At 39.1% G+C, this 14,218-nt stretch overlaps 1 protein-coding gene across 3 annotated transcripts; it reads right to left on the bottom strand.

Annotated features, from left to right (window-relative positions):
* Positions 1-794: 794 nt before the first annotated feature.
* Positions 795-13,740, bottom strand: SRP54 (signal recognition particle 54). Of its 3 annotated transcripts, none has more exons than XM_026051722.1 (16): positions 13,722-13,740; positions 11,488-11,596; positions 10,857-10,948; positions 10,314-10,398; positions 9,304-9,408; positions 8,039-8,105; positions 7,897-7,954; positions 7,063-7,213; positions 5,773-5,921; positions 4,208-4,308; positions 4,017-4,103; positions 3,528-3,601; positions 3,220-3,328; positions 2,259-2,429; positions 1,781-1,876; positions 795-1,417 (listed from the first exon to the last, which is right to left on the bottom strand). In XM_026051722.1, the coding sequence occupies exons 2-16, from the start codon at positions 11,563-11,565 to the stop codon at positions 1,326-1,328; spliced, it is 1,515 nt and encodes a 504-aa protein (XP_025907507.1). In that variant the 5' UTR covers positions 11,566-11,596; positions 13,722-13,740; the 3' UTR covers positions 795-1,325. The 3 variants fall into 3 exon arrangements, with proteins under 3 accessions (XP_025907507.1, XP_025907506.1, XP_025907505.1); XM_026051721.1 differs by lacking the exon at positions 13,722-13,740 and adding an exon at positions 13,468-13,588 and having other exon boundaries at positions 1,018-1,417; XM_026051720.1 differs by lacking the exon at positions 13,722-13,740 and adding an exon at positions 12,268-12,315 and having other exon boundaries at positions 1,018-1,417.
* Between the last annotated feature and the right edge of the window lie 478 nt (positions 13,741-14,218).

Here is a 14,218-nt window from a genome sequence, read left to right as displayed (position 1 = left end):
GCATTTTAATTACCATATTTGATACCTTATCTAAGCAACAGAAATGAGTGCTCATTTACAGCCCAAGTATTCTGAAGTATATTCAAAATGATTATTTTGTGAATGATTATTACATGTCACAATATGAAAAATCATCCTGCAGTTTTCAGAATCTTATACTTTTTATCATGCATCTAAATCCCTATTATCAAACAAAGACCAAAAGACAAATCTGAAACATTCCTTAGCAATGGACAACATAGTCAGTCTTACCAATCTGCCAGGTAGTACTGAGCATACCAGAATTCAACAAAGAAGAGTTGAACACACCCTCTTTGCTTAACATCAGGACAAACCATCTTAAAGTATTTTCTAACAGTATCATGAAATCTGATGTGTTATCTTCCCCATTTTCTGAAATTTGCCTGTAGATTCTGCCTGCTTCAGACAGAAAATTCTGTGGACTGAAATAGCAGCAAGAATTTTATAGGAAATTAAGATGAACTGGGAACAATATGGTCTGTCATGTACAACTCTATATGGCTCTTCAGTATGAAAGCTCAGTAAAGGAACAGAATTTTAGTTACCATGTATTTCAGACTTTGTCATCTTCACAGAAAAACAGCTGCTTAATTAGCAGTTATGAAAATTATCATGTTGGCACATATACCAAAGATACAGAAGTCATATGGGTACACGGGTATCTTAACACCTAAAGAATCAGGAGAGAAGGATACAGCCCTGCAGAACAATAATTTCCAAAAACTGGGTGCCTTCTGAAAATGCTCCACTGAGAAAATCTGAGCAGCAGGGCCACCAAGTTTTAAATACTATGGCAATAGTTCAGCATCTATGTCAAGCATTAGCCATAGCAGTAATTAAAAACATGTCAAACAGCAGTCTTTTTCAATAAGAAAATAGTCTCATTACATGCTAAAAAAGTGTARCTATGAAAGAACTGGAAAAAAAGGCTATTCCTTTATTTATAACCACTTTTATTTTACAGTATATTTGTGACATTTTATGTTACTATAACCAAAGCTCAGGGTTGTTTACAAATATAATGGCTGCCATTTGATGCAAACAATTTACAAGTGTCTCTAAATATTAAAATTTTACATCATGATTTTGTTTTATTAAACTGAAATACTCTTTGTGCCATCAGGTATTAGTGGAGAGAAACTAATGTAAGCAAAAATAATCTTCAGAAATTAGATGTAGAAACTGAGAAGCCTGAATAAGATTTCAAAACACCACTCCCCCATCATTGTAAAAAGGAAGAAAGCAAATCCTTTCACTGAAGTTGCAACAAACTGTCAACCAAGTCCATTTTTATTAAGGCTTCTTTACATGTTATTGAATCCCATCATGCCTTTCATATTCCCAGCGGCACCTTGTTGAAATTGTCTCATCATTGACTGCAATCCTGCCATGCCACCTGCAGAAAAGGGAGAACATACATGTGATAATTAAATGTGTTAATTAACCCTCAAGCACAGCTATGCTCCTTCTGCAGTGTCATTGTAGCACATATAATCTGAATACTATGCAAGTGCAAAAACTTTCCAACGAGGTGGAGAGATTAATCCTAGTAAAGAGGCCAGAGGCAGTGGTAAGTGCAATGCATTCTTAACAGGCAAGCCCAGTTTTCTGAGTACCTTTAGAAGAGCTAAAAATACTTAATACTGATATATAACACCTCACAGAATCAAACTGCACTCTTCACTTGTGTAATATTTTAAATGCACCACTGTCATTGCTTGGTAATCCCTTCCTGAAGCTGTAAAAGGGCAACACACACCCATATGATGAAGAACTCGTGGATCCATCATCTTTGCCATCTGTTGGTTCAGTTTGGCCAGCTGAGATGGGTTTACATTCTTTGACATATCACCACCTTAAAAACAAAACCATAAAAACCCACACAAATAGGTTAACATACAGGACTAAAACTGGAAGCAGTTTACATGCTCACCCTGCATTCAAATCCATTCAAGTCAATGATCAAAAGTTACTATACCTTTACTACCCTTAGTAATTTTTAAAGAGAAACAATCCCTGTCCCCCAGTTTGAATGCCACTGATAAAACCAAAAATACAGCATTCCCTGTCCAGTTATACATTAGCAGCATGAAGAACAGTATAGCTCTTAACAGTTCAAGAGTTTTAAAATACCATGAAACACATCCCCCTTTCCTCCCCCAGCACCTAATACACATATTTTATTTTTYCCTTTGTTCACACTGCAAGTCACCTCCACAGAGTGTTTTACTTTTTACCTTTGAAAAGTCCTTTGATACCTCCCATCTTTTTCACCATCTGTGCAAACTTAGTGTATTGGGTCAAGAGCTCCTGAACATCTCTGGTAGATACACCTGAACCTCTGGCCACTCTTTGGATTCTTCCCGGCTGTTTACTGAAAACTTTGGCACCATCTGTACTGTCGAGTTCTGCAGTTAGCGTAGGAAAGAAAAAAACTATTCAATGGAACATTGAACATCTGTTATAACCTGACAGCAGTAAGAACATGTTTGCTGGGATTCAGAGTACAAAGCTTAGTTTAGACTCAGCTCCTTAAAATACAGATCTAGTTTTAGAAAAGACAATGCAGCATTGCACAGAAATAACTGAAGTACAATTTTTTAATGGGAAGAGCACTTAAATGCTGAGCTCCTTCCTAGGTTAATCATCATGATGGAAAAATCAGAGCTAATTGTGCTCTCAGTTTACTCAGTGCAAGCTAAATTAAGGGCTTTAGCAAAACAGCGCRAATGTGCTGCTTCTCCTGCAAGTTCTGCTGTGTCAGTTAAGACACAACACACCTTGGGCTCCAGGGAGCAGACTACACTACTGGCTAAAGCAGATTGATGAGGAGTAGGAAGACAATGGTACTCAGCAAAAGATGAATGCAACTATTTTAATGTGCAAGTTAATATTGCAAGCTGAAAACTTAAGAGGCAAGATACATTTTACAAAAATTTGAAGAGACCACTTGAGATCTCACCTGTTCTACACACAACAGCAGCATGAGGATCTCAATTGTCACAATGCATTTCTAAATATTTGGACTTATTCACAAAGTTTAAGCTATAGAATCATGCATGTACCCTTTGCCATTTAAGTGATTACTCCTCTCTGTTGTCCATCATTATAAACATCTAACTTGTTTCCAAGAGCATCTCTGTAAATAGGATTGTTCAAAATGGGGAAAAAAAAAGAGCAGTTGGAAGTTTGGTTTACCTTGGTCATTCATACTGTCCATTATAGTCATCAATTTCTTTAGCCTTGCCATTGATTCCTGTTCATTGCCTTTACTCATGAAGTCTGTTCCAAAACCAGGGATCATACCCTAGTTTTAAAAGGTAAAACAAAAGCTGGGTCAGATTATGCAAAACTAATTTGAATTAGGCAGCCAAAAATGTAGACAGCAAGTTTTAGTTCAGCAGATATATATCACAGCGTAGACAAATAGATTTCTCTGCTTTTGGAAGTTCTTCAAATATAAATGAGAAGTTGATAAAATAAAACACATTTTGTGGATAACTAACCAAGATCTGACTGAATGGTCCCATTTTCATGATGTTCTGAAATTGTTCATACATATCTCTTAATGTAAATTGACCTGAAATACAAAAAAAAATAAAGTTAGCAAAGGTCACGCTAACCTTTAAGTATTACTGTCCTTTCTCCGCTATTATTGTTCATATAAAGAGGGTAAATACTGTAGTGCATAGCTAAGTGGACAAATTAACCTCTTTGCTACCACTAATACAGCTAAATCATTCTGGATGGCCCCTCTGGATGGTCTCTTTTAAGCCAGCAAATGTGTAATTACAGCACTACTTGTCGCCTGATTCAAGGCATACAGCTCAATTTACTTGACTTCCACACTTATCCAAGGCAGACAGACCAATGCACTTTTGTTAAACTCTGCTAGTCTGTGTAACCTTGTCATATAATGACAAGTAACTTGGTGAACACATTTTGTAAGGAAACTACCATGCCCGGCTCATGGTTGTGCTTAGGGAATAACTTACCATGTTTGAGCTTCTCTATGAGCGCTTCATTGTCATCCAACTTTAACTCATTTACTTTATCTATCAATCCCTCGATATCACCCATACCTAGAAGACAAAATCATCTTTTTAAGTTGTCATTAAACAAGTACTACACTTTGACTTTCTATAATTCCAAGTGTCTTGAAAGTGCAGTTATAAGCAGTACTTACCAAGAAGTTTGCTGATGAAAGGCTGTGTTTTAAAGGGTTCAAAGTCATCTATGTGCTCACCCGTTCCAATGAAAATAATAGGACTTTTTGTGGCAGCAACTCTGCAGTAAAAATATTTTATACTTAATAAAATAATAACATAATTTGATTTTGAGTTAACAGCACCAGCTAGGAACCACCAACACAACGCAAGCTGTCCGAAGTACCCTTCTTGCTTCTCAATTACAAGGGCAAATCATTCGTCATTTTAAGCCAGAATAGGTAGCTAAAATAGCTGACAAGTTTCTACATTCAGCACTTCAAAAAAAATGCAAACTCTGCTTCTACTATATTCTGCTTCCAAAATGATCTACTGAAATGTAAGCTCCTCATTTTCATTGCTGATTTTCAGAAAGAAAGTTAAAAAGGTCATGTCCCCTAAACATGATAAAAAGGTCATCCCCTAAAATTGGGACAGATAGAACTGTAGTATTGGGATGAGACAGGCACTGAGTACTTTTTATTCTTGGTTCCTCTCACAAACAGCAATCTCATTTTTAATACAGCAAAACAGCTTATGCTGTCTACAAAAGAAATAAAAAGGGAAAAAAACCCAAAACTTTTGAGGATTCAATCACTGGCAGCAGCTATTAGATTAACTCTGCTTCCAGTCTATCTATAGAAAGTATAGCAGCTTCTTAATGTATGCAAACTCATGATACCCGAAGCTCACTTGTCATTTATACTTTACTCCTAGGTTTAGCTTTTCCATCACTTCTACAACAGCAGCAAAATGAAGATGGCAGTTTAAAGAACTCCAGCACTTAAGATCAACATTTAATATCAGACAGTGATTTAACAAGCTGGTGTCAGATTAATTAGACTATTTTGTCAAGTCATCTTGTCTCCATACAAGCTGCATCATCTGAATGCAGCTAGAAATAACATGTCATCATACAAGGTTGAAGATAAAACACAACCATTACCGAACAGGGAAGAGTGTCAAGATACAGCACAGCACAAGAGAAGCGAAACAAGGAAGAAGAAAAATTAGGGAAGTGTGAGTAAAGACTAAGTCACTAGTCATCAACCACCCAGAAGTTTGGTCAACATCACAGTTTTAGGGCCATTAGATGCGACATGCTACAGTTTTTCCCSTTATTTAATGCCCCAGGGGCATTAATTTAATTTAATGCCCCTGGGGCATTAAATAAGCAGCAAACTTTTCAGATTAGCCACATTATTAAGTYCAAATTTATCTTTTTAATACAAATTTCTAATATGTAAGATGTAATGTAAATAATCATTTCCAATGCTTTTCTAAGAAGACAGAGGTTTTACATGCATCACAACCACAACGTAACATTGAAAATATATCACAAGATCCAAATCTGATAGATGTTAAATATCAATAGGGCCACCAGAAGTTGGATAAAAACATGATTTTCAGATTTCAATCCCTACATTCTGCAGAGTACTACAGTAATGCTCATGGAATAGATTTCTGTGAGGCAGTAACGCATTTCACGAGAGTCTCATCTGTCCAACTGCACGCGCCGCCCAGGCTGCCAAGCCACAGTACTTACGCGCTAAGGGCACCACCACCTTTCGCGTGGCCATCAAGCTTGGTGACAATAACTGAGGCTACGTCTACTTTATCTTTGAAAGCTTTAGCTTGAGCTTCACAAGCTTGGCCAATGGAGGCATCCATCACGTAAACTATGTTATCCGGTTGCTGGAATTAAAAAAGAGAGTAATTGTTTTCTGCTTTCCTAAACTGTTCATATGTCACATTCAGTGCAGAACTTAATGAAAGAACTGGGAGCGTGCAGGAATGTTAGCACATTTTCTGCTTGAATACAAGAACACACTTCACTGGGAGAGTGGTAACACTGGAACAGGCTGCCCAGAGATCTTGTACAATCTCCATCCTTGGAGATGTTCAAAACCCGCCTGGACATGGTCCTGGGCAACCTGCTGGAGCTGACACTATTCAAGCTGGGGGGCTGCATAAGATGATCTCCAGTCCCTGCCAGTTCTGCACTGCACAGAATTTTGTGATTCTGTAAGAGCTGTACATGCTTCAAAACATAACATCTGTGCTTTTTAAGCCATATTCTCTAAGGACCTTTACAAGTTCTTATGCTGTATTAATATTTCTCAAAGAATCCACAGCATAGAAAATTTTACAGGTTAACAGTTACTGGTTTTGCTTTGATTCACTTTGGCCAGCATCTGAGCCAATAACCTCATTAGTACCTATGAGCAATAAATGTCAAAAAACACTCCCATTTATTTTAATTGTTGAGAGTTCAAGACGTCGCACTCCTCTGAAAGGAAGTTATTTATTAACAAGAGTAGTGTGGGAAACGTCCCACTCTTTTGCACGGAATCACAAGCTCGTCAGACTTTCTAAACTCATGCAAAAACTTTCAGCTTCATTTACATATCCAAACTACTGAAAGCTACCCAATAATTTGCTCTGTTTTAAGGCAAGTATTCATGATAGGCACAAAAACCTTGGTAATACACTTGGCTACAGAATTTCAAAGTTTTTGTTGTTTGTCAGTGCAAGAGATCAGCAAAATGAGAAGTTAAAGCAGTACCTAGAGTCCAGCTATATGCAGGCACCTTGAATTAATAGAATCAAGAATTAAAACTGGTATAGAACTATCAAGCACCAATCATGCAGCTTAGTTTGTCAGTCATGTTTGCATGAGTACGTTTAAATATTCAGTCCATTATTTCTACTATATTCCAGAGATCACGTTTTGACACGTGCCAGAGGAAACAAATCTACGCAGAACATTTGGAGATGAACAATGAATTGTAGCCAAATTGCCACAGAAGTTGCTGTATTTCTTGAAACTACTCACTATGGCATTAGCAACTTGTAACATCTCTTCAAACAAAGAGTCTTCCTGTTTGTGACGTCCGCTTGTATCAACAATGATTATCTCAAAGTTTTCATTTTTAAACTTCTCCACACCTTCCGAGGCAATTATTACAGGATCCATTTCTGTGTAACTGACCAAAAGCAAAGAGAAACATTAACAGATGTGCAAAGCTTGGCTCCCAAAGAAACCTTTCATTCCTTGACTGAAACCTTGTTAATTACAAATCCACCTAAATTTCAAGGTAGACTTTCTCCTAGGTCAAGACAACTGCTTAAGCAAAACCACAACTTCCTAAGCAATTTGCTTTTAATATCTAGTGAACTGAAACACCAAGTACTTTAACCCCTCTTCCTTGCTGAAGGCTGATCTAGCCCCTGATAACCCTTCCTTCAGATAAGGTACCACAGAGCACCCAATCAGCATATTTTCAGTAAAATATAGCAAAGTGATTTACTGATATACAAGAACTGTCTTAGGTCCACTGCTGCCCCTACTTGACAATAAAAATTAATGGTTCAAACAATTCCTTGATGTGTGAAGGTGCTACATGGACGACTTCCTAAAAATCTGCATGTGTCACCTGGTCAGGTAATTGCTGTAACTGCAGCAAGATACGAGAACATTCCAGTGAATCATCCCGAGGAGTCTGAGCTATTCTTACACTCTCCCTACCGTCTACTACTGCCAACAGCACATTGACCTAGACAGAGTACAGTGGTTGCCTTAACAGAGCAACTGTTATATTAATATCTGAATAATTAGGCAACATCAAAACGGGCTCCAAACGCCAATTTGACTGTGAAAGATGCTTACCTTCCATAAAAGGGAATTCTTGCTTTTGTGGCATTCTGCTTTAACTGGTCAAAAGCACCTGTAAGACAGAGTCAAAGGATGATCTAAAAATCCTCAAATATTGGAGATAATACAAATAGTCATTAATGATTTGTTTCTTTACCTGCTCTGTATGTGTCTGCACATATCAAACAAGTCTTCCAGCCTTTTCTCTGATAGAAGTAGGCTAACTGTGAAAGAGAAACAAAAGCTGCAGTCACACCAATACCTCAGTACAAAACACGACCTGGTGCAAGAGCGTGCAAGTCACTGATGCCTCCGAGCCGAGCCAGACTTCTCAGCTGCTACAACCTGCCTACAAGCGAGTCCTTTTAGCAACAAGTATCAAATGTTGCCATCTTCATTATTTAAGAAAAAGTATGTCATAAAGATAACCATTCATAGTTAGATGAAAACAGTTGCTTGATTCGGCATCTGATTTCAGTTTCCTGAGCTCCTATAAATAGCCACGGTTTCCATTTTACTAACTCCTGGATTCTGGTTACTCTTAATACAGTGGATAAGAATAGCTACGCAAAACTACCCAAAGCCTTAAGTACTTCAACATCAGCTACATCACTCACTTCTTTACTTCCAGGATGAAGGTTGAAGAAAGATATTTCTAAACCAAGGGCATGTTTTAAAGCAATGGAAGGAATCTGTAGCTTCCTGTAGCAATGAGCTTTACTCAGAGAACACTCTGCACACTCAGAGAACATTTGAGTCACACATTTAAATATTGTTTAAATTTCAAAATATGGTTTGTCTACTGCAGCATGAGCAAATGCTTACGAAATTAGAACATGGATATGAATAGGCATATGAATCTGAAAGACTATGATTTAAAAACATGCAAAGATGAATTAAATCATCTTTTCCATATGATTTTACTTCCCAACAATCACTGTAATCAGGGTAAACCTTGATTCAAGGCACTCATTTTAACTTTAAAAACATGGATCTAATTTTTCTCACTGAGGTGAGGGCTGAAAAAGTTCTCCCACCATCTACTCATATTTACCTGAGGCACTCACAGAGGCCAATTTTCACTGGTTCCATTAACTAGCTAACAGAATGAGACTGACTCCATACACAGTCCTTGCATTAAATCCAAGAAGTAAGAAACAGACAGACTCTTTGTTTTCCATATACAATATTGTTTCATCAAGTGTTCAGTTAAACAAAGAAACAATCTTGAAGCAAGACCTACAAGCCCTAAATTGTCCCAAAAGAACACTGCTTTGGACATTCAGCTCTTGTCTCAGAAAATGCTGTGTTGTAAGCAATTGTCACTTTACCAATACAGCGTAAGAGAAGTCCTACCAAAGGGCTTAATGAAAAATGCAAAACAAATCAAACCAAAAATAAACAAAAATTATGGAAAGTTACCTTTGAACAGGTTGTTGTTTTACCACTTCCCTGCAACCCAACAAACATTATAATGTTCTGTTTTCCTTTGGTAGGTGTCCATGCTTTGACTCCAGGATCCACAAGCTACAAGACAAAGCACAATATACATTACAGAACTGAACTTAGGAAGCACAGTATTGTTAGCGTCACATGTGGCTATACTAGGTGTCTGGTTTTATTTTTAATGGGGTAAATGATTTTTCCATACTCTACGCTAATTTATCTTAGACACTTGCTGATTTACTGTTAAGTGTAATAGCCTGTGCAAGCAATCTATATAACATATAGCACCATACATAATCACTCTTCAACACTAACAGTATTAGCTTCTTTCTAAAGCCAAGCACAAAAGTTGGGGTTGCTTCTATATAGGTCACACACATTCCAAACAACATATAAGAATATGTATGACCTCCACTCCACTATCAGTGTCCCAGATGGACCTCTTCTGCCGAGAGCCCTCGAGTACCACACTGACTATAAGGCTGTCTCATGTCTTCCACAAGTAGAAGGTACCTACATTCCAGAGAGCTGTTTTGGACTAGTACAGATTCCAAAAGAATAAAGATCTATTCCATGATTTGGAAAGAGGACACCCAGGCTCTGACTTGATTAAGTAGACAAAGAAGAAAGAAAAAAAATCTTCTTACCCTCCAAACCAGAAAACTTCTCATAGAGAAAGCTATTAGTGCTTTTCCCTTTTCCCATCTAAGCTCCACTTGCTCAAAAGCTTAATTGAGGTTAAAGACATCCRGCTAGCAAAGTTTCAGTCAAAGAGAGAGGGGGGGGAAAAAAACAAAAAAAAAACCCCACTTTTTTGCAGCTCTGGAATACCTTTAGAATAGGACACACAACCACCCAGTCAGTCAGTCATACACCTATGACTGTAGATCAGGTATTAGAATCTCAAAATTTGGCTTGCTATTGTACTGCCTCTATAGCTCAGGCTGTACAAACAAGTGATGTAACACAGAATTTCAAACTCCTACCTTAACGAGTTCCTTAAAGACAGCATGCTGAATCATTTTCCTTTTGTTGAGGCCAGATGCCATCTCTTCAAGATCAATTGCAGACCTGAGTTCAAGAAATGGTTTTAATAAAACCAAAGCCATGAAACACTACATATCTTAAAGCACATCTTCAAGCTAAAAATATATTAATTCTTTGCAACTGGAGCAGCACTCTGATTTGCCTTGATGCTTTTCACATAGAGTATATTTTTAAGACGTAATGTTTCAGATTGGCCTCTACTTGCATTACATATCTGAAAATAGTCAGGGTAGCAGTATTGGTCATATGTGCAGACAGGTTATATGCTGCACAGAACATGCAAAGATGAAGCATCTAAAATTGCCCATCCATAACACCACTCATGGATGGCAACATTTTTCCCCCTAAGATATGAAAATAACAGCAATAAACAGGCTGATTTTCTTTAGGAGAAAGATTCTTTTGATACAACTGTTAATGTTCGGTGATCTCAAACTATAACTTTTACAAACTTTAAAATTCAAATTCATTATTTTACTTACTTGACATTTTCTCTGAGCTGCTTAACTAGTTTGATATTAACATCAGCTTCCAGTAATGCTGTACATACTTCTTTTAACATAGCATTTAAAACCTTTGAAGTACAAGAGAGAGAGAGTTTTACAACACAGTGTATGGTCTATCTTGAGAGTGTTCAATGTACAAAAGTCAAATCAACATATAATCAAAGCTACAAATTAAACACACATTATATATCACAGGGAAAAGTTTACACCAAAAGCTGCATTTTCTCTGACGACTTAAACTCCTGCTAGCGTATAACACATCCACATAACACAAGTCTCAGATCTCAATGTGGTCTTACAGCCTACGCTCTGCCCAAACCTAGGTGCAGATTTTCATTTATAGGCTCTCCAACCACCCAGCCATCAGGCTCTAGGATTGGGATCCACCATGCCTGAGACAGCACAAGACAAATTAGTTAAGTTTTCACAATATTAACTACAAATCTTCATCTAGAAAGAGGATACCTATAGAAAGAGGAGATTTAAAAAATGACATCAATCTACTTCAATTTCTCATTAACGTAGTGCGGAGAGCACAATTAGCCTTGCCTGTCAGCATTTCTGCTTTCTAAATATCATATTGCAATCACATATGCAGATTACACACCTCTTCATTGATAATTGTTGCATTGCTCAGCGAGCGCAATGCTGACGTTATTTTCCTTCCAAGATCTGCTAGCACCATTTTGGCGGCTTCAAGTACAACTCGAAGGAACCTGGAAAACATTTAAAAAACATTTTTTAAAATAGTTTAAGCCATACCTTCTCAAATGCATTATTTCAGTATGTTTTGGATTAAGAAACCTGCTACCCCTGTCAAGTGCTGCTCAGAAGCTGAACTTTTTTTAAACAGTTATTTTCAGCAAATATGATCTGAAGTTAATTTTAGGTTATTCTGGTGGCCTACTTAAAGCTAGAAATAACATACTGCAACTAGGAAACATTTTACTGTATGGGATACATGTGCATTCATTTCACCACAAAAATACAATCCAGATAGATTTCCAGAGAGAATGTTAATTGCTTTTTATCTTCTTATCAGCAATGTGCTCCATGACATAAGGAAATCAAACAGGATAGCTCACAATCGCTGCATTCTGCAGAGGCAATATGATCAGAGGCAACACAAATGGCTGAACATTACTGACCAGTTCTATTTATCTGTCCTATTAGAAATCAAAGCAGATCTCTCATTTCGATAACTCTATCAACACTCCTGAATTTTTAGTGCGTAAATTTCATATTCTACTTTAGCATTCTCTCTCATAAGAGCTCGGGTTTTGTTCATTGCAGATAATTTTTTCCATACCAGCTCAAACTATGCCTTAACTCAGAGTGAGAACAACCACAGTCCTGAAGGGAACTCGTAACACATGAAAACACTCACCCTCCTTTCAGCCGTATAGCTGTTTCATGGGAAGCAAGAAAAAGATGATGCAATAACCAATACACAGCAGTATGGATTAGCTACACAAGAACTTCACCGGTAGACAAAAGAAAATAAACATCTTATTTTAACAATAATCTTAAAGAAACAAACATAGCAGTGATAGTAATGCTCAAATTAGACTTAAGTGACAAAGAAGATGGGAGGGAGTCATTAAGAAAGACAGAAAGAAATGAGTAGAAAAATTAAGATAAAGCCTATGCAAGATGACCATATAACTTAAAAGAACATTCGACAGAAAAGCAAACTAGAACTCTGAAAATGGTCAAACTAAACTGTCCGCAGAGCACAAAAGTCTTGGTGAAATAGTTGCTGCTGAAACAGAGCTCCTCAGTCTAACCTGCTGTTTAACTTCACAGCTGGTTTCTCACACCTGACTGAAACCACCCCTCTGCAAACAAAAGAATTCAGATTTAAGCTGTTGCTTTCAGAATAGAAAGCAAACAAATGCACAAATAAAACTAAAGCTCCTATAACGAAAGTAGCTGACTTAAAAAAAGTGGAAAGGGAAGAAAAAAGACAAGACAAGAAAGCCTGGCCCACTTAATAAAATGAACATGTCATTAGCTACACTAAACTTTCACCAGCTTGGGAAAGGAGACTAGGAACAAGACAGGATGGAAGAAAACTCTCTATCACACTCACGGATATCTGCTACCAGCACTACAAGCTCTAAAAAAGGCTTGCCATATGCTCATAAACAAACAAAAAATACATAGTACACTAACTAAAACATGTCTTTCTTGCAAGCTGACCTTCTGGGTGCTTTGCTTAGTTGAGCGTTAATGCTGACATGGAACTGCCAGATTCAAAAAACAAACAAACCTTGATGAAAGAAGAAGAGGCAGCCACTCTAAGCTCTCCAGTATGGGGGCAGAACAAACCCCCAGAAACTTCACTAAGATGCAAAATCAACCTAAACACTGGTCTCAGTTGTAGCAAGTGATGCAAATGCTTATACTCAAATATGTTACAGCTCGTGTAGGCTGCATGCACTAATGATTCTAGAGAGACACACATGATCGTTAGGCATTACTGATATTTAATACCTCCTCTCCGTCCCTAGAAAAAACCTATCCTTTAGGATGAACTTTGCCTGCAAGATAGTTGTATCATTAACTATTAATTTTACCCACTTACTGAGAACTTTCGACTGCAGCTAGGGCAGCCCCTTCCTCCTCTGATGTCTAAAAGCTCAGTTCAGAGCATGCCCGAGCACTCTGCGCTGCTGCAGTCCAACCGCTGTGAGCACACAAGAAAAAAACACCGCACCGAGAGGCGTGAGTCGCTCCGGCGCTTTAACCCGCGCCGCTTCCCTAGCGCATCAAAGCCTYGTAAAGCACCAGAATCAGCGGGAGGCGCCGGGGCCGCGGCCCCTCGGCGCGGGCACTCACCGGGAGCGCAGCGCGGGGCCCGCGAGCCGCCCCCGCCGCCAACGGCGCCAACGGTACCAACGGCCGCCGCGGCAGCGAAACGTCACCACTCGCTCTCACGGCCCACCCACCCCCCACGGCGCGCTTCCGCTTCCAGGACGCGTACGCGGCTGCTCGTTAAGGACGTCTGCCCACACTCCGCGTGCCTGCACTCTAGGGAAGGCCGCGCCTCTGCACGCTCCACCTTAACGGGGCAGCGTCAGCAGGCATGCGCACTAGCAGGCAGAGGTGGGGCTTGGGGGCGGTGCCACCTATGCGCATGCAGGTCGGGCACACACGCAGGCCCCAGTCTGGGCATGCGCAGGAGGAGGGCTTTTAAAGGCCAGAGCGAGGGCGCGCTTCGAGGCATGCGCATGAGGTTCGTGGGCTGCGCCGGCCCAGTCTGCATGCGCATGAAGGAGTCCGCCCGCGTGCCCGTTGGCCCGTCCCGGGAGCGCGCGTGCCGCGCGCATGCGCAC

The sequence above is a fragment of the Nothoprocta perdicaria genome, unplaced genomic scaffold, assembly GCF_003342845.1.
Source record: "Nothoprocta perdicaria isolate Ctin4 unplaced genomic scaffold, notPer1 scaffold_8, whole genome shotgun sequence".
Taxonomy (NCBI): Eukaryota; Metazoa; Chordata; class Aves; order Tinamiformes; family Tinamidae; genus Nothoprocta; species Nothoprocta perdicaria.
This window is presented reverse-complemented; position numbering and strand designations above follow the sequence as displayed.